Source organism: Haliaeetus leucocephalus, unplaced genomic scaffold (assembly GCF_000737465.1).
Source record: "Haliaeetus leucocephalus isolate CR32 unplaced genomic scaffold, Haliaeetus_leucocephalus-4.0 Scaffold848, whole genome shotgun sequence".
Taxonomy (NCBI): Eukaryota; Metazoa; Chordata; class Aves; order Accipitriformes; family Accipitridae; genus Haliaeetus; species Haliaeetus leucocephalus.
The window spans coordinates 9,155,158-9,174,525 of record NW_010973284.1 but is presented as its reverse complement, the minus strand read 5'-3'; the positions used below and the strand labels follow the sequence as shown (position 1 = coordinate 9,174,525).

At 52.0% G+C, this 19,368-nt stretch overlaps 1 protein-coding gene across 2 annotated transcripts in view; it reads left to right on the top strand.

Moving 5' to 3' along the window:
* RNF220 (ring finger protein 220) overlaps positions 1-19,368 on the top strand; it is a 228,043-nt gene that overhangs the window by 147,992 nt on the left and 60,683 nt on the right. For both annotated transcript variants that reach the window (XM_010582480.1, XM_010582479.1), the window contains exons 3-4: positions 4,858-4,903; positions 15,272-15,367. In XM_010582480.1, coding sequence (XP_010580782.1) covers positions 4,858-4,903; positions 15,272-15,367 — 142 coding nt within the window. The remainder of the gene's footprint in view (positions 1-4,857; positions 4,904-15,271; positions 15,368-19,368) is intronic.

Below are 19,368 nucleotides of genomic sequence, written 5' to 3'. Positions count from 1 at the left end.
TTCTGCTGCCGGGGCTCCCGTCCCAAGGCGGTGTGTTCAAGCTGCAAGTCCTGCAGCTAAAAATAAATTGTTTCCACTAGATTTATTTTTTTTTAAGAAATACATCCATTGGCTGCAGCTTGTAGAAACTTTTTAGCTTTGCAGGATCTCATCTGGGAGCTGCATGTGCTCTAGCTGGTGCCCATCAAATCCACAGGGCTGCTGAGAGTTGTTCTGTGGAAGAGTTGCAGAGCTAGAAAACACCAGCTGCATGGCAGCAGCCCTCTTACCACCTCTTTAAACCTCTTCTGGCTGCAATGTCATTAAGGGATGAGCACAAACAACTGTAGCTGCCCGAGCTCAAGGAACTTCTTCTCTTGCAGTTGTTATTAATTATGTGTGGGGAGTGCTGCCCGGGGGGTGGCTGCCAGGTACTGAGCTCAGCCCTTCCTTGATGGATGCTCGTCATAAGCCCTGCCTTGCCCTGGGTGGGGGCTCTGCAGAAATCTCATTTGAACATGCTTGGGGAGCCCAAGCAGCTGTGGTGGTCTCAAGTGCCGTATTGGAGCTGTTTCTGGCTTTATTGTTGTTGCACTGAGACTTCAGGCAACTCTTATGGGAGCTCTGTGCTCAGATCTCCCCTCTAACCACATCTGTCTCTCTCTGAGTCTCCTTGCTCAAGCTGTAGCTACAATTGCAACAGAGCTTTCCAGTCCTTGCTCCAGGATGCTGCCATGATGTCCCGGTGCCAGCGCAGTGTGTGTGTGCTGTGGTAAGCGCAGAGGAGAAAGGCTCCTGCCCCTGCTTCCCTGGGGCAGCTGCCTGGCATTGGGCTTCTGCCTGGGCTGGGGGGTCAGCGAGAGCCCTGCCTGGCTGTGGTGGGCTCTAGGCACCAAGAGTACACCCTGGGTCGTGGTCCTCTGCCTGGCAGCTGATGAGCCATCTCCCGTGGGGAGCAGGGCTTCTGCTTGTCTCCTGATTTGGGCACCCAGAAAACTTCCCTTTTCTTTTGGAGTTAAGCTGGGATTCCTACAACAGCTTGCAGGAGCAAAGGCTTAAAGGAAAAGGACAAGTACCATCTTGCTCACGGTAAAACACAAGCAGATCACTTAACCTTCAGCTCATGCCCTGGGTTTTCTGTGGGGGAAGCAGCAGCTTCCATTCATGAGGCTGATAAGGGACCGCTCCTTTCATATTGCCTTTTTTTTTTTTTTTTCCTATGGCAAGCACACCCCAGAAGACAGGTCCGTAACAACACAACAACAAAACCAAACCAAAACTTGAAGGTCATTGTGTGTAATAGCGACCATGGCAGGGGTAGAGAAACCCTAAGACTGTGGGTAAGGAGGGCACATGTTTGGCCTTTGCCCTTTGGGACATCACAACTGAAGCGCTGGGTCTGAACAGCCCCTTGGGGTCGCTCAGGGAGATGCCAGGGGATTTCCGTTTGCATCTGGGGATGCTCCTAGCCAAATCCCTGCCTAGCGGTAAAAGACATCTGCATGTCTGTGGTGTAGCCTGAGTCTTGCTTTTGTTGTGGAGGGCCTTGCTGAGAGTAAATGTTCCTCTTAAAGCTGATGTGCCCTAATATAGAGGAGCGATGGGTCCCCGGCGAGCGCCCCAGGGCGCACGGGGACCTGGCTGTGCAGCTCCCATTAACGTTAAGGGGTGATGCAGCTGCAGGGCTGGGCAGAGCCCTCCAGCAGCACCAGAGCAGGGACCTTATTTTGTCCCCACAGAGGTATAGGGCACCCAAACACGTGGGGATGCCTGAATGTACGGCCAGAACTGGTGTCTCAACCCTGAGAAAGGGAACCACAGAGGAAGCAGCCTCGTATCACTTGGAAATGCAAAGTTGTTGGGAGAGAGAGAGAAGGAGGCTGTCCAAATCACTGGGTCTTTCCAGGGCATTTCTTGTCTTCTTTGGTACTTTGGGGGGGTTGCCTAAAAGGGAAAGAAGTTGTTTTGCTGTAATGAACTAGATAAACAATTCCCCAAATAGATTAAAACTAACTGTAACTTATAAAAGCGGGTAGTAATTATATTTTATTAGCTAGCAAAACACCATTTTTTTATTTCGTAGGATAATTCTGTGTAAATCACCTTAATTAGAAGTGTCAGACGAGCCCATGAATATCGTACTTAGTAACTAATTTCCTATGTACAGGTTATAATTTAAAACACATGGATCACTCGCCGAGTGGAAATATGCTAGCCATGAAATAATGTGGGGAGTGTTGGGGTTATTACTATGTAAATGTGTAATCATTTCAGACCACTGCAGCCTGGCTGGGTGATTAAAGAGAATCCCAAGGTCTCCAAAGATTGTGCTCTCTGCAAGGGCCTAGAGCGAAAAAACTTTAAAAGGCACCGAAAAGTGTTTGAACTTTAAAGGTCTTGATTTCCCTTTTACCATTTTTAATTTGTCTGCGGTGTTTATGGAGGGGAAGGTTTCTCTTTGCTGACGGCCTTTCGATTCTCAGCCCGCTGCCAGCATCCTGAAGAGTCGCGGGGGGCTGCAGCCACTGTAAGTCGGGGGGTGGTTTAGCGGGATGGAGGAAAGCACCCTTAAATGGCAGGGTCGTGGGGCTGGATGACCAGGGCTTGTGACCATTCCTGACCCATCTCTGGAAATAAATAAAAACAAATTGCAAACTCTTATTAGCAATAGAGTGGGGCTAAATCACAAGGAGGGGGCTGGTTTTTAATAATCCTCCAAATGAAGAATAAAATAAACTCTGCCAAGTTATCCAAATAGGTCCCCTTCCTCATCACTTCCAACGGCAGAGGCTTGGCCTTTCAGCTGACCAGAAAGACTCTCATCCTGGAAACTGAAGTTGCCTGGCAGTAAAACCATTTCTGGGAGGAATTAATGAGATTCTTCCTCTTTCCCTCGAAAAGGAATAATTTTAAACACCTTTAACAAGAAAAGGGAGGAAATGAGTTGTTTTTTTTAACCTGGCGTTTGGATTATAAAAGGAAAAAAAAGTTGTTTCACACTTTGGGCGACTGAGAAATTCAAGGTAGTGCTGGAGATGGGGAGGGGGTGGAAATCTTTCCCATCGCACATGTTCGGGCGCAGGCTGGAGGTGGTGCCAGGGCTGCATCTTGGGGGGCAGCGGGAACCAACTCTGCTCTGTGCCACCTCCTGAGAGCAGGGGGGGCAGAGCTGGGGGACAGGGCACGGGGGGCATCCTGCACCCCCCAGAAAGCATCTGGCAGCGCATCCCCTTAGGGAAGGGGGGCTGCGAGGGAGGCGATGCCCCAGCCTGTCGATCGGTGGTCCCCAGGAATTGCAGCCGCTTGCTCCAGGAGCAGAGCTGCGGCGTTTGGGGTGACCTGATGGCTATGGATAACTGAGTGTTTCCCCCATTTTGGGGTGGGGGGCGAGGGCAGTGGCACTGGGAGAGGAGGGGGGCTGTAGCCCCAGGAGAAAACACCTTCCTCCATCCCTGCTCATTTCGTAACACCCAGCCATCTGCCAAATCAAGGCAGATTAAAGCCAGCCAAATTCAATTTCTTCCCGCTGCCACTGCAGCTCGGCATCTGGGGCTAAAGTGTCCCCGACAAAGCGAACATGACAGGCACATTGCTTTTTTGTCACATCTAGTACCGTGTTGATCTTCTAAAAGTCTCATAAAAATTTATTGATGTCTCCCATATTGCTGTGATTGAGAAGAAAGGAGCGCGGGTGTGCGGAGCCGGGCGCGCGCGCGCGGGCGAGCATGTGTGCATGTGTATATTAATGTTTCTGAAGTAGATCTGATTTGATATGTCTTGTTCTATTGTCAGCATCTGTTTAGCGAGGCTTTTTAATACTTTCTGGCTGCCGATCACTCATCCTTAGCCTGGGATGCAGGCTTGCATACAAATTTTGTTATTAAACACAATTCCATTCCCCCCCCTTCCCCAACCTCCGCCTCCCCCCGCTAACCTCCCCCCTCCACGCACCCATCCATCATCTCCCCGGGGCTATGGGGAGCTGGGAGCCAGCCACCCCACCGGCGTGCACTTACAAGCACAGGCACTGGGCTTGGCAACATATTTCAAGAGCCTTTTGCCTGCTGCAGGTGCTTTGCATTGACAAATCGAATCATGGGGAAATAATTTATTTCCTAATGCTGTTTGCAGCATGTTAGCAGGAGAATTTACATGAGAGAGATTACTTTAATAACCAAAAAATTACAGTGCAGGCCTCCCCGCCATGTCGGCTTTGATATGTAATTGTTTCAAGTTTAACCTGTCTGGAGGGGGGAAGGTGTTATTAAATCTATAGCATCTCCCGCTGGCGAGGGCAGGCGAGGAGGAGCACCGTGGCGGGGACCTCCTTCCCTGCTAAATGGGGAAACAAGCTGAATTAACAAATCACTCCAGCCTCCAGCAGAGCTGCTGCCTCCACGGCGTGGCTGGAGATGAGGGGATCTTCTTTCCCTTGCTCTTACGCCGATTTAATCTCCTCCTTTTTCCTTCCCTCCTTTTTTTTATTGTGCCTGACCCTACTCAGGGCTCGCCACCTCCACTCCCCTCTCCTTGGCTTTCTTCCCTGTGCCCCTGCAGGCTTGCTCCCCACTCTTCCCCAGGGCTGGGAGAGGAGCTGTACAAGCCCCTGAGGAGGGCAAGAGTCGGGATTTGACTCTGCATCGTGTGCCTGGGTTTGGGGCGTTCCACTTGTAGCACCATTTTATTCCAGCTGGAGAAATAGTTGGCACTGCCCTCCTTTCCGTGCCCCTCCAGTCAGGGCGAGGGGGCTCTCGTTGGTCCAGGGAAGGGGAGCCATGTGCTTTGCTATTTGACCTCGTGAGATCCCTCGAAGCGCTCCCCCCCTTGCCCACCGCAGCAGTTTTGTGACTCTGACCCCGTTCTCTTCTCTCTTGGCAGCAAGAGCTCCATCCTGAAGGACGCCATGGCAGCGGGCACCCCCAAGGTAAGTGAACGCAACTCAGAACACTTTCCCCCCACCCTGAGGGATGCTCTTTACACGCCCTCGCCTTCCCAGCCCGTTCCCTGTCCTGCTACTCAGTGTCTCCCAGGAACTTTGGGGGCCAGCCAGCGCTGGGGGAAGCCGCTGCCCCCATGCACCCAGTCGGCTGGAGCAGTCGAGTCCCTGCACGGGGCTCTCTCGTTCCCCGTGCAGCTGAGGGATGGTGGAGCTGAAGGACCCGGCGGGCTCCGAGACTCCAGATTGTGTCTAATGACAGCTAATGAGAGCTGATCACACACGGGCTGAGCTCAGCCTGGGAAATCATGTGCGGGAGTTCCTGGAGCCAGAGCCATATGCCAGCTTTGGAAGAGGGGAGTGGGACTGCCTCAGGGGAGCGAAGCACACCCAAGGAGGAGCCCAAATCACTAAAAGACCCCATCTCAGCTGTATCCCCCTCCCCAGGACCCACCTCCCATCCCCTTGGCTCAGAATGCAAAAATACAAAATGCATGGAGCATCATGGCATCACTGCAAAAAGGGCATCATTTACTAATTAGTATTACTGTTAGCTGGACTTCATATCATACCAGAGCTTGGGCAGGCAAGTGGGTGGCATGGAGCACTGCAGGGCAACTAGGCATTGCCCAGCCTCTGAAAACCATGCTGTGCTCCCCAAGGCAGGCAAAGGCAAGTGGTCCAGGCTCTCCTATGCTTCTGGTGACACAGTCCAAGTCAGGGAGGCTCCTGGCTCCCAGGGAAGCTCAGGGCATCTCACAGGACGTGTCTTCCTGCTTGTTTTAATAGAATCAACTTCAGGTCTTGCTCTCCCTTTTTCTTCTGGAAACCTTGGGTCATTTTTGGCATGTGATGTCAGAAAGAGAGACTGAAATTTCAGCTCTAGGTTTTCCCCCTGGGGCTGGGTGTCTTGCCAAGCACATCAACACCTTGTCTTCCCCACCAGGGCCAGGGAACCACTGTGCTGACCTGAGTTCCTGGCAGGCAGGGATACCTCCCAGGTCAACCCAACAATTTCCCAAACCCTCCAAGGGAAAGTAAAGATCACAGCGATACTCCGTAGTGCTCCAAAATTTTGACATTCCTATCTCCTGTGTGACTATCCCTGTCTCCCGTGCCCTGTCCCAGGGGAGACCGAGAGGAGAGTGGAGACCTGACTATTTGTCCCATGAAAAACAAGCAGAGCAGAAAGCAATCCCAAAACCCACCCGCCACTGAAAATCCATAGAGCATGAGGCTGCCTTGGGATGTCTCGAAGGAGTTGGAAAGGGCACCCACAAAATTAAAGCAGCTGGACTCTGCAAGCTTCCCTTTCCCTCCTCGTCAGGTCTTAGAGTAGATAACTCAACAGTCCCAAACACATCGCCTGTGAGGGAGAAGGACGGCTAGGAAGACAGATTAGCTGTTTGGAGGGAAACGCAGCGAGTGACTGACAGAGACCAGATAAAGAAGAAGGTCCATCTCGCAGCAGGGCCGGGCTTTTGAAGTTTCCATTGACAAAGAATCCCATTTGCCTTGAGCGAGGGGATTAAACTGGGACTGGAGCGTTGTTCTATGTAAAAGAGATCAATCGTCCCCTGTCACCACATGGATCTTTTCCCTTTGCCCGTCACGTCTGGGGCTAAGAACATTAACTTCAAGAAGCCAGGAGAGCAGGGAGGGAGAGGGTGAAATCAGGAAATCTTTCATTCCCTTCTCAGAGAGCTTGAAAGCCTCTCAGCCCAGGAGGATTCATTATTTCTAGGTGGCTTTTGCTGGGAGACAAGTCCTGTGTGGCATGGGAAGGCACAGCGCTGTCACCTTCACCTGAGCTTGGTATTAAAGGCTCCTTTGTAACCAGGCAGGATTGAGGAGGAGGGTGGTGGGCAGATGAAGGCTGCTCTTTCCCTTTGTGCCCACTCAGTGTTTGCAACATGGGGTGGGAATAGCCCATCGGGATGTGAAGTCCCTCTGAGAAAGTCCTGCTGGGGACAAAGCTGGGCCTCTGGGCCACCCCTGACAGGGGTCCCAGGCAGAGGGATGGGGGACAGACCCCCAGGGTGGGCTTGCAGCCCATGCCGAGGCACACAGGCATCACTGGAGGTCTGGCAGGCACCACCTGGGAAAAGCTGGGACCTGTGCCATGTCCCAGTTCCCACCCTGGGCACTGGTGGAAGGGGTTGTGAGGACCGCAGGGACTGCCACATTTCCTGGCCGGTCCTTCTCCGGGTGCCAACAAAAGGGCCAGCAGCTCCAGCAGCTCAGCAGTGGGAGAAAGGGGCTGCACCTCCCCATCACTCAGGAGCATCCCCTGGCAGCATGGGCAGTGGCAGCCTGGTTCCACTCAGGGACATGGGAACTGGGGAGGGGTGCAGGCTGGCCATGTTATTTTTGTGGTCACTGGTGGCTTTAAGACCACTTTAGGACTCATTTAGGACCCTTGCATATCCTATCGCTACCATCACTTCTGTGCTGGCCTGAGGCTCTTCCCGGGGCAGCTGAGGGCAGGGAATTTAACCCCCCCATGCTCTGTCTCCTGGCTCTGCTCCCATCCCTTCCCCACAGTTGCCCCAGCAAACATCTCTCCTTGCAATAAAAGCCCAGATGTATACGCATGTTCCTCGCTCACTGCTTTTCTGCCCCTGAAGAGCTGTCACTCACTGCACTGGGCCAATTTTCATGGCAATATGTCAAAGAAAATCCAATCACTCAACATGGGATGTGATGAATGCAGGATTATTGTATCAGGTTCTTCTATTATTGGAGCCAACGGAGGCAGTGATGGCCAGGCAAGGGCTGCGAGCTGGGGAGCTCCAGCCAACATGACTGCTCGGTGCCTGGGCTCCCTCTCTGTGAAGGCAGCACTGGAGGAGGAGGGCAGCGCTGAGCACCACGTAGCTCCACAGTGTTCAGGATCCTCTTTTGCTTTCTATGAGAGACCAAGCCCAGTTGATCATGCCATGCCAGTATGGACAAGCCACTTGAATGAGCAGCTGCCAAACCTGCACAGTGAGCCTTGGGATGAGTTTTCTATCCAACCCTGACTGCCACTTACTTAGGAGAGCTGGTGACAGCAGGCAGGGCTCTGCCAGCCCCTGGCTGGGAAAAAGGGCCTGAGATAGCTGCTTGGTGTCTGCAAGAAGTCCTGTGGCCCACAGATAGCAAGGGGAATACCACTGTCTCCTCCCAGCTGCAGTTTCTGTCCCTGATTGCAAGCTTGAATGCCCACCCCAAGGCTTGTGATATAGCCTTTGGTGCCTGGATCTTCATGTTGCTGAGAGCCGGGTAGCCCAACGAGTCCCCACAGGTCAAGGCAACAGCTTGCTCTTGCTGGGCTGCCTCATGCCTATGCTTTGTAGAAGCCAGGGGTGCAAAAATGTGCTGAAAGCCCATCTCCTTTGCAGAAAGCACACCAAGTGGTCCTGCTCTGGGAAAGATCTTTCTCAGGCATTGGACTTCAAGGGGAGTCCTGGACACCCATAGCATCCTTCTCTAATGACATGTCTGAGATACCAAGAGGAAGAGGAGGGGTGGGAAAAGAAATTCTTCACCAAGGAGAAGTTTCAGTGTCAGTGGGAACAGATGCTTCGCGCCCATGGGAAGGGGTAGAGGATGTCCTTGCTCTTGCTGAGCTAGAGACCGCAGCTCCATGGTCCCATTCACTGGTGTGGTTGTTCACTAACCTTTCACTGTTGTCCTGGGTCACCACAGGGAAGCCCAACATCGGAGTCACTCAGGAGGACACTTTCTGAAGGTGTGTCCAAGCCAGCCATACCCAGACCTCTGTGAGCCCAGAGCTTTCCTGCAGCACTCCCCAGCGTGGCCAGAGGCTGTGTCTCAGGCAGACGAGGCAGCAGGGATGTCTTGCAGAGGCATACAGACAACACCACAGGGTCCATCCAGGCTTGTGGCTGCCTGGGAGTCCGTACGTAGCTGTTAGCAGTGTGCAGTTCCCCTGGGCATCATTCCTGGGCTTCACGCTCTCCCCTTGCCTTGCCCCTCTTGCCGTGGCTGCCTCTTGCAAGGAGTTGTGCAGGAGAGGAGCACATGTTGGATTGAACCCATGTTGGTGAGGTGTAGCAGCAGTGTAAGTCCAACTGTTCCCGCTTTTCCTTGAGCAGCTGGTGGTAATTCTGGGAATCAGCATCCCCAGGTCCTCCTAGCTACTACCTAAGAGCACTTCCTTGTCACTGCCTGTTTGGCCCGTGGCTATTCCTCCATGGGCTATCATCTTGGTGAGATATCATCTCTGCCCAGAGAGATCTCAGCCCCCAAATTTCAGGGTATTAGCTGCAGACTGTTACCTGTCACTCAGCAGGTGAACTTATATCCCCTGTGAAAGTGCTGGTACTGACCACTGAAGGAGAAGAGGCTGGGCTCCATGAAGCATCCCAGCTCTCGTGGCAGATTCAGCATTCATTTTCTGCTGCTGCTTCCTAATACATGACTACAAATTGCCTTTCCCACTAACAGTCTAGCCCGTGCGCTGGCTCTTGCTGCAAACAAACACCAACGTGAACAGCCAGGAACAAAATCCATCTCGTGCACCCAGCAGATGCTTGCGGCTGGTTTGTTTAAGTGTGCACCCAGCTCCTCGGAGGGTGCCCGCAGGCAGGCAGCCAGCGTGCTGCTCCGAGACCTCCGGCGGAGCTGGGAACTGAGCCACAGTGCCAGAGCCCTTTGATTCTCCCACCCACCCCCATGATTTTACAGCTTCACCGAGCAGTTTGAGGGAGAATTACAGCATCTAGAGGGAAATTTGACCACTAAAGCCCTCCAAGGAAAAAGAGCTTTGAAGCAAGCAAGATTTGGAGCCTTAAACCTTGACAGAATGTCTGTATTAAGCCCTTCCCAGCTGCCTCACTCGAGATGAAATTTCTAGCACCATCATTTAACTTCTCCGTATCATGCCTGGTGGTAGGAACAGGGGATGGGTGTCAGGGCCCTGGGGTTTTAACTCCTTCTCTTGTGTCATTGACTCACTGTGGGGGTTGGAGAAGGCACTCGCTGTATCTGTGCCCCCTTCCCCTGTAACTGTGATTTACAAGGAAAGATTGAAAAGCTAAATCTGAGTATTGTGGCAAAGCTGTGGCCAAGCTGAGGACACAAGAACAGCCCACAGATATGCAATGGAGGGAAAATTACATAGGATGAGTGTCGGCTGGCTGCGCTCCCTGCCAGTTTGGGGTGATGAATACCAGAGCCACTCCAAAAAAAATCTCTGCCAGGTTTTATTCCATAAAACAGATTACCCCATGAACAAACAAAGCCCCTTGCTCCCCTTGGGCCAAACAGCTGTGCCCTCCCATTAGTCTGGGGGAAAACGCTGCATTCGGCAGGAGGAGCGGAGAGGGATGTGGTTGCAAAGGGGAGCCGGACAGGCTGGCAGACCCTGGCAGACCTTGGCCAGACCTCTTTCCCCCTCCATCCCTGGTGCACCGATGGGCAGTTCTGCTGGTAGGGGCCCCTTTCCCCACCCTGTAGCTGGTGTCTTGCCCAAGAGGACCCAGAGCTCGATTACAATCCCAGGTGTGACTGTAACATGCACAGAAATAAATCAGTAGCTCACATTTCTGTAAGCTTATTCTGCTTGCGGACCACTGGAATCTTTCAGTGAAGGCCAGAAGCTGCTGATACCATTATTTCTGTTCACTATTCACACCCTTCTCACATTTAAGCCTTTCATCCCCAGCTCCATCTCACCTTTATCTCTGCCAGCTAAAAGCCACTAGATAATTTTACCTCTAACTTTCCCAGGAGCAAATGTGGACCCTCCGAAAGCTTCTAGGAAACTCAGCTCTAATAGTAGCATCTTTGTGTCACGGATCCTCCAGCAATAACATAAAAAATGGCTAGCAGAGTTAAGGGGGAAAATCGCAGCAAGGCCTGGTATCACTCATTGCTTTCGGGTTACAGTTCCCAAGTGATAACAGCTATTAGCAACACTTTGACGGCTTCCCTACCGTGGAGGGGAGGGCAGGAGACAGAAAACATGTCAAGCCATCACCTCCATGTTAAGTGATAAGTACCTATTTACACGGCAGAGTTAAAGCTGAATGCATCAAGCAGGGAACACTTTGTGCCAAAATAAAAAAAATAAAAAAAGGCCATATAGATACATAAAAAGCGGGGTTAGGGTATTTGTTCTGCTGACAGCAGCTGTGATGGATTGTTTAAGAAAAATAGACTCCCTGTGTTTTTCCAGGGCTATCAGAAAGCAGGAGTCCAGCACTTTAATACTCTCAAATGACTGGCCTTGAGAGGCAGCAGAATGTCAGCGGCACCGGCTGGGCTCTCCCAGTGCTGACACCTGCCCCAGCTGCTGGCGAGAGGCAGCGCTTAGGGCTGGGGGTGGTGTGTGCCGGCAATTTCCATCCATTTCCTCGGGCTGGCGGCTGCACCCTGACACCCGTCCCCTCCTCTTGTGCTGCCCCGGGCCCTCGCTGTGGGTTGGGAGCTGGCAGCACGTTGGCACGCGTGCCCTTGCTGGCATCGCCTCGGAGCTGCCCACAGCTCCTCCACCCGAGCAGGGAGGACCAGGTCCGGAGAGCGATGGACTGGGATCACAGCAGCTGGCACACTGGCTGCATGATGCACGTTCAATTCATGCCAAACCTGCCCGTGTATTTATATACATAAACTGTACCTTGTTCCTAATTGCAACGAGACTGCTGAAACATTTGCAGAAGCTGCAGCCCAGTTCTGCAGAATTGCACAGTCCATGGAGGGTATCGGGAGCTACCAGGGTGTGAACCTCACAGTGTGAGCAAGGCTTACCTGGCCTCTGCTTACTGCTGGGATCTGCGGACACAAGTGGGTAAAGCCATACATCCAGACATGTCTCTTCCCCTTGGCACGGCACAGCTGGGCTCCAAGGGGTGGGAAGGAAACGCCAAGCGGGGCCATGGCTGCCCGGCACGGCAGGAGGGGCAGGGGAAAGGAGGGAGTACATGGCTCAGACAAGATTGATGGCCTCGTTGCCATTAAGAAAAAAATTAGCCGGTGGCGGCTATCATATTAAAGGGTGAAGAAGCCGTGAATTATTTTCTTAAAGATCTTATCACTTACAATGATAATTTTACCTTCCAAAAGGCCACTTTTAATGAGGCAAGCCAGGCAAAAAGTCATGATTTAATGCCAGATTTTTTTTTCCAAACACATTTTACTGCTTTTTTGTCCATGTTTAAAAAGCGCCGGTGACCTTTTTTTATTTAGCTTGCCCCAGGTGTAATGCTCAGGCTGATCCTCTCAGGGTTTATAACCTCCGCAGAGAGTGCCTTTACCCAATGGAGAGATGATTTAAAGGGGAGGGAGAAATATGAGGCTGCATGGCCGCTCGCACAAGGCCCTTGCTCCATCTTTGATGCTGGGAGCCGTGGTTTGCCAGGGGAGGGGGGACCAGGGAGGGAGGAGGGTGCTCTCACCCCCATAGCCCTGCTCAGATGCACCCTGAAGGGGAGCTGGGCTGAACTGGCAACTGCGGGGATGAGCTGGCTGGTGGCCTTTCCCCAGGGGGAAAAGGAATGTCTCGGCATCAAGGCTTGTTCCCACCATGCTGAAGCAGCCGGTCCCCGAGGTAGGGAGCATCTCCGTACGGCACGCCTGTCTGCACACAGAGCACCCAGCGCCATGTTTTTGAGGTGGGATGCCACAATTTGGGTCTGCTTTGCAGCATGGGCATGCACAAGGGCTGGGAGGCCATGTGTAAAGCTGCCTTTTCTCTCCGCAGCTGTCTTCCCAGATGCCAGTTGAGAGAGGGATGGGGATCGTATCACTGCCCCTTCCCCGCTTGCCTGGATCCTGGGTGGGAGTGAGCAAGCAGTGTGGGTGTAGGGAGCAACAAATCCGCGGCTTGGCGTGCTGTGGCCATGCATCCTCGCCGCTCAGCCATCGGCAAATGGCCCCAACACAATGATTTGGGGAAAAAAAGAGGCCAAAATTGGGATGGCAGAGAGACTGGCCTAATGCAGAAATGAAAGTCACCCTGATGGCGAGTGCCTTTCCTAATCCCTTAGCCTCTGAGCCTGCATCCCTGCCTGCCCCCATGGCTGCCTGAAAGGCAAAGTGTGGCACAGTACACAGAAATGAGAAAAACAAATGAAGTCAAGTTTCCTAAGAGTGAAGGGGAAGTGTGACTTGGCATCTCTAACGCTGTGTTTAACATGCTGGTGAGGTATTTAGAATTGAAGTGCTTGCACACAATTTAAAAATAGACAGTTTATTAATCTAAACTGCAAGTGTATGTAGAAGAGGCCTCGAGATTGACATCTTTGGGATTAGTTTAGCCCTGCGTTTTTCCAGAGGTCATCGCCATGGTGCTCAGGAGGTTTGTGGAATAAATGGGGCCGGCGTTCTTCCTGGGACCACACGCCAAAAACTAATACATAACGTTTAATTTACTGTCTCCATAGCTAGCCCAACCATTTTTCACATAATAATATTGGATTAGAGCTACCAGAAGCTGAGGGGGGAGCTGGAGGCGGGGAGGGTTTGTCTGTCTGTCGCCGAGGAATGGCGAGATGCGTATTTTTTCCCCTTCTCCAGAATACATTGGAAGACAAAACGGATTTAACCCTCCCAGCTCCAGGGTGCTTGGCTTATTAGAGGGAAAGGGCGTTAGCACCACTGCAGTCAGGGCTGTTGTTCTGAGTCACTCCTGAAGACTTTGAGCCTCCATCCCTCCGTTTTGTAGGACATGTGCAATCCTGCTTCTTCAGAAATGGTCCTCATTCTCTGTTTAGAAGATAAAGAAACAACAGCAGGAGCTCCGGGTCTGCACTCTGCTTCACATGGTTATCAGAGGGCTTCTCCAGAAATAAATGAGGTGCTCACCAAAACCAATCACCAGTTGGGTTTGGCCAACATATGAGGCAGGAGAACCCCCTGCTCTGCCCATCCCTCTCCTGGGAAGCAGAGGTTGGTCTCTTGGGGCAGCCCTTGCTGCATGCCCCCAGCCCCATGGGCTCCCGCTGGCCCTCCCAGCGCCTGGCATGCTCCTCAGCTCAGCCCCGAGATGTGGCCAGCACAGCCTTCAGCACTGGCAGGAGGGACCATGCCCGGGGAGATAACTGAGCACCCCAGTAGGTAATTCTCCTGTGAGCCCTTTCAGGACATCACGTCTCTGCATGGCCAGTAGAGCCGTGTTTTATGGCGGAGACTAGCAGTGCAGACAGGGATGCGGCTCTTGCCCTCGTGCGAGGCTGGCAGCTCATTCCTGTGGCATTGAACCCAGCATCCCAAATCCTTCTCCCCCACCTCCGTCCCGAGCCTGCCCTCCCTCCGTGCCCACACTGACTGTGCTGCCATGCTTTTCTCACTGGGAGAGCTGTCCGAGTCCAGGGGATCGCATCCTGCTGACTGAAACGATTTGTATGCTGAGTCATTTTTCCACTTGCTCATATCTTTCCAAAAAATGCACATTTTTTCACGTTTCATTTCAGCCCAGAGGCAAATGTTTCTGGAATACTTGCCTTTCTCCAAGGTATTATGCTTTTTAATAATGTTGTCACCACACTTGACCTGTCCAATTCAGATGATATCTACACTTCCCTTCGCAAACATACACATCTCCGAGCAGTCATTTATTGTCAAATCTTGCCAGCTGATTCTCAGAAACAAATATCTGGAGAGCTGCATTTCCAGTGTACATTTTTTTACAATGTATTGGGCTATATTTAGCCTAGTTTAGCTAATTTATATTTTAAATTGCATTTTTTCCTCGAACTCTTCTAATAATAAAGTCCACTTGCAACTCAGTGTACATTTTTTTAGACACTGTCAAACTCCCACAGTAATTTTCCCACTAGAGTTCACTGTGTGTAGAATTTAGACTTACCTACTATTGACTTGAAGTTTATCAGTGATTTCTTAGGTCTCAAATATCACTGATCTTTTTAACCTTCTAAAAGGCCCTTTTTTTCTGTGCTACTTATTAAAATAAATAGCATCATTACAGAAGGAAGAGGTAGTTGCGCTGCAAAGGTGCTGAGAGCTTTAGTGCAGTTTACAAAGCTATTCAGAGATTTAGTGGCACTTAGAGGGGCGGACGAGGGCACGTAAGCACCGCTCCGCGTCCACGCGCCTTCGCCTTACCATGTGAATATCTGGTGTGGTTCTCACGCCCCCAGCCACCAGACCTGGGGACAAAATGACCATCCTTATGTTGCATGATGCATCTGCACTTCGCTAGACCCTGCAGCCCACTCCCATTGTGGGGCAGGGTCCCATGGGAAGAGCAGAGCCAGCCCCACAGCCCAGTAGTCCGTCCCAGTGCAGCCCCACAGCCTGGCAGATGCGCTACATGGCTTTGAGGACAGCTTAGCGAGGGGCAGAGAGCTCAGCAACGCTCACAGCATGAATTTCTCCTTTCTCTTGCAGTCAATTTTGTTGTCGGCCTCAATCAAGCGGGAAGGAGATTCTCCGACAGCATCACCCCACTCCTCAGATGACATCCATCATTCCGACAGATACCAGGTAAGCAGGCAGATGCTGTCACTGGTTTCAGCCTTAGGCAGGGAGCCAGCTCGCCCCAGTGCTCACAGCTATCCATGTGTGAGAGCCCAGCTCCCGGCTGTGCACCACTGCCCCAACTTGCTTGCCTGCAGCGTGGGGACATGAGCACTTGGTCCCTCATATAGCTACAAAGGCGTGCTTTTGTCTACAGAGTCCTCCCAGCTCTGACTTTAAACCACAGCCATGCAAAACTGCTTTAAATCTTTGCAGAGGTTTCTGTTGCATTATATTCATCATTTCAGTCGTTGCCATGGCTATGTTTGTCATTACTTACCCCATGCCACCGGGAAACTTTCAGAGAAGTGATTTTTTTGTACAACAATGAATGATGTCAGCCTGCAGCAGGCCAAAATTCTCCATTTCACTGGTGTGCTGCTGCCCAGCGAACTGACTTGTGACTCCCACCCAAAACAGAAATGGTTTTGGACCATCCACAGCCATGCCAACATGTTTTATAAAACACTCTCTGCCCAGAGGAGCAGCAGGTCTTGACTTGTGATGCAATGAGTAGAAGTTGAGGGAGATGGAGCAAGAAAAGAAGAGAAAGGCAGCAGCAACAAGTACAGCTTTGCTTGTTGTAAGTCTGTCCATATATCGGGGGCAGGCTGGCACACTTGACTCCCAACTGAACATAAATTAATGGTGGCCTTCAGCACAGACCCAAGTGTGACTCTACCTGCTGTGTGGACAGGCTGGGTGGCCTGTGGCTGCACCAGCTTGGCATACGCCCATCACTCTGTATCCTGCAGTGCTCTGCAGCAATACCCTGTGCCCAGGGTCAGGCAGACAGTCAGGTCTTCCTGCATCAGCCGTTTCACGTGTGCCAGGTCTGCATTTAGATCTGCAGAGGGAGAGGCTGATGACCAGTGCTGGGGGTCTTAACCGAGCAGCTTCAGTTAAAGCATGTGTTAAAGATAGGTCCTATTAGTAGCAGATTAGTACACTTGTTGCCCATTATTCTGTCCTCTGTCCTATTTATTGGTTATATTATCAAATACGGACCAGATCCTCCCTTGTTTGCTACATATTCCCATGTAGCCTTCAGTTATAACTCGGTGTCACATCACAGTCACTTTACGCTTCTATGAACGATGAGACCTGGTGCAAAGTAAGAGAAGCAAAGCCCTGCAGAAGATACAGAAATGCCTGATTCAGGTAATCCTGCTCTCTTTCCTGCCTGTTTATTAAGGCTAACAAATAAAATCATGTTCTTTCTGAAAGGGCATGGAAGAGACTTTTGCTGTGGCTCCCTTTGTTGGAGAACACCCCTCCCTTTCCACTCGAGATTTCAGTCTCTGTGAAATTGGTGGTCCCTTGCAGTCCACCATTCCTATAAATTTTTATTATGTCATACTTGAGGACAAATATTCTCAGCAGAAGCCCCCTCTATGTGCTGAGTCTAGCTAGTCTCTAATGTGTTTTAAGTTTGTGAGTGTATTTTATGGAGGGTTGCAGCCCTTAATGCAAATGTGTAATGGGAGTTGTAAGTCTGCACTGCAGGGAGAAAAGACCTCTGGGGCCTGATTTTCATTTATGCTTGTGCTGGCTGCATTATGCTGCTCTAGCAGTGTAAAGGGACCTCAGAGTGGGTGCCAGGGTTGTGTAAATCCTCAGCGTATCCTTAATAAAGCCACAATATGAATGAGAATTCAGTCTTTCTGGCTTACCAAGTGAAATGCTCAGGAAACAGAGCAGAAGACTCTCATGGTGGTGACTTTAAGGGCTGCAAAATTTAGCTTTCCATATGCAGATGTGTGCTGGAATTATGAATGTCCCTTCTGTTATCTGTGATCTAATCATGAATATACACTGTATTGGTAACATGGTAGAAAGTGAGTTATTGGCATATAGGTTTTCAGAATTCCTGTGGCTTGGTTTTCTTAGTCCTCATGCTTATTTACCATGGGGATATTTAGGGAAGAAGGAGATTGATGAATAGGAGTGCTACAGGAATACAGGCTCGCACAGTGCTTGCATTGCTCCCCATGCTGAAAGGGAGCTTCAGCAAGGTGGTGGGGTGGCTCCTGGACGTGGGGAGGGGGGATCCCCTTGCCTTCCCTCTGCCAAGCCTGGTTGCTGGAACTTGGTACGTGGACACTGATCAGCCTGAGGTGGTGGCAGCTGCTGTAGTGCAGGACCTTGTGGTATGGGTCAGTGGTGGGTGCTCCTCTGAGATACAGTATGTCCTGTCCGTCGGGACTTTTTCTGTGCTCCAAGTAAAAATAAGGCCATTTTAGTTAGATTTAGATACAACCCTGAATCCCCAGTGAAAAAATCAACAGCAAATTGTAAGTTATTCACCATACTACAAAAATAACATTTCAGGCTTAGAGGGAGACCACCTTGCATGGGTCAACTGAGCCCACAGAATATTTGTGGCTGAATAACATGTGGAGTAAGTATAACTGAAAGCCTAAAATTCTTGTCCAGGAAAAGCTCACCTCCCTCCACCTGAGCTCAGCGGTGAGCATGCCTCCTGAAAGACAGCCTAATTAATTAGAAGGGTAAAACCAACAATCAGCAGCTTTGATTTTGTAAGTAAGCACATGTATGAAAGTACAGCTGCATTTCAGCTTGCAGAGAGCGCTGGGATGTACGATGCAGGTCAGCGCTGCGCAAAGCTTTCCAGCCAGCACCTGAACTTGCTGACTGCCCATCGTCTTCTGATACGGCAAAACATATCGCGGGGGGGGGGGGGTGTTTTCCCTCTGAAGGAGTGGCAGACTGTCAGGTGCCAGAGCGAAGACCCAAAACGTAGGTTTGATTCCAAGAAACAAAGTCTGGGGAGTCTGCAGAGTGGGGAACAAATGGGATTTGTGTGTGTAGGAGCCTGTGCTGCCCAGTTTCTAGCCCCTAGCTCTGTCCTATCCTCAGGCTGGTCCACTGGGGCCATCCCCTAGCACAGCTGTGGGGCAGACATGGGAAAGAAATCCACGAGCCAGGTTTGATTGCCCACGTTTGCTGAAATGCAGAAAGGAAAAGAGGGGGAAGAGGCTGAAAAGCACAGGGGAGGTGGCAGCGCTCCACCTGTAGCCTGGGTACCCCCGTGCCCAAGGCAGGGGCCACTTCTCCTCAGGAAGGCCAGGAAGATTTCAGAGCCCCGAAACGGAGGTGGGTGCCATTGGGGTTGGTTCGGGCCGGGTTGCCCAGCCCAGCCCCAGCAGACGCTGTTGGCGTTCAGGCTGTGCTCTGCCCACGGGACAGGCGGGAAGGCCGGGGCTCCTCTCCCCGGGACCTCGCCTCAGTTTCCCCCCCTGCCCCAGGCCAGTACCCAAGGGGGCCTGGTCAGTAACCCTGGGGGCAACATGGCGGGGCTGGGCAGGGACCGTGGAGCAGCCTCTGGGCCCCCATTGGACACTGCCCTTGGGTCAAGTTACCCCGTGGGCCCTGATTGGCCAAGTGCGCTTGGTCCCTTAGGGCCCCCCATCCCTAATTGGGCAAGAAAAGTGGGACAGTGGTTGCTCCTGGTGCCTGATTGGCCAGCGCCTTTGGGTTACAGTTGGGCCCAGGGCTCTGATTGGCCAGTAATCGTGGGCCTAAAGGGCGCTCAATCCCTATTGGGCAAGGCAAGCTGTTTCCAGTTGCTCCTGGACTCTGATTGGCCATCTGCCCCTAGGTTCCAGTTGCCCCTGGGCCCTGATTGGTCACGTGCCCTTGTGTTCCAGAGGCTCCTGATTTCTGATTGGCCAGGCGCTCTTGGGTCCCAGTTACCGCTGCTCCCTGATTGGCCAGGCGCCCCTTGGCTCCAGCGGCCCCTGGGTCCTGATTGGCCGGGGCTCGCTGGGCCTTGCTGCCGCCTGTCGGTTGCCATGGGAACTTCCTCCTCTCGCGCCTCTCCCCGCCGGTTTCCTGGTGAACTTTCACCCTCTCGGCGGCGGGTCACATGACCGGGGCCAACATGGCGGCGGCCGCTGGGGGCTGATCGGCAGCGCCTGCCGGGCCGCGCCGTATCCGCCCGCATC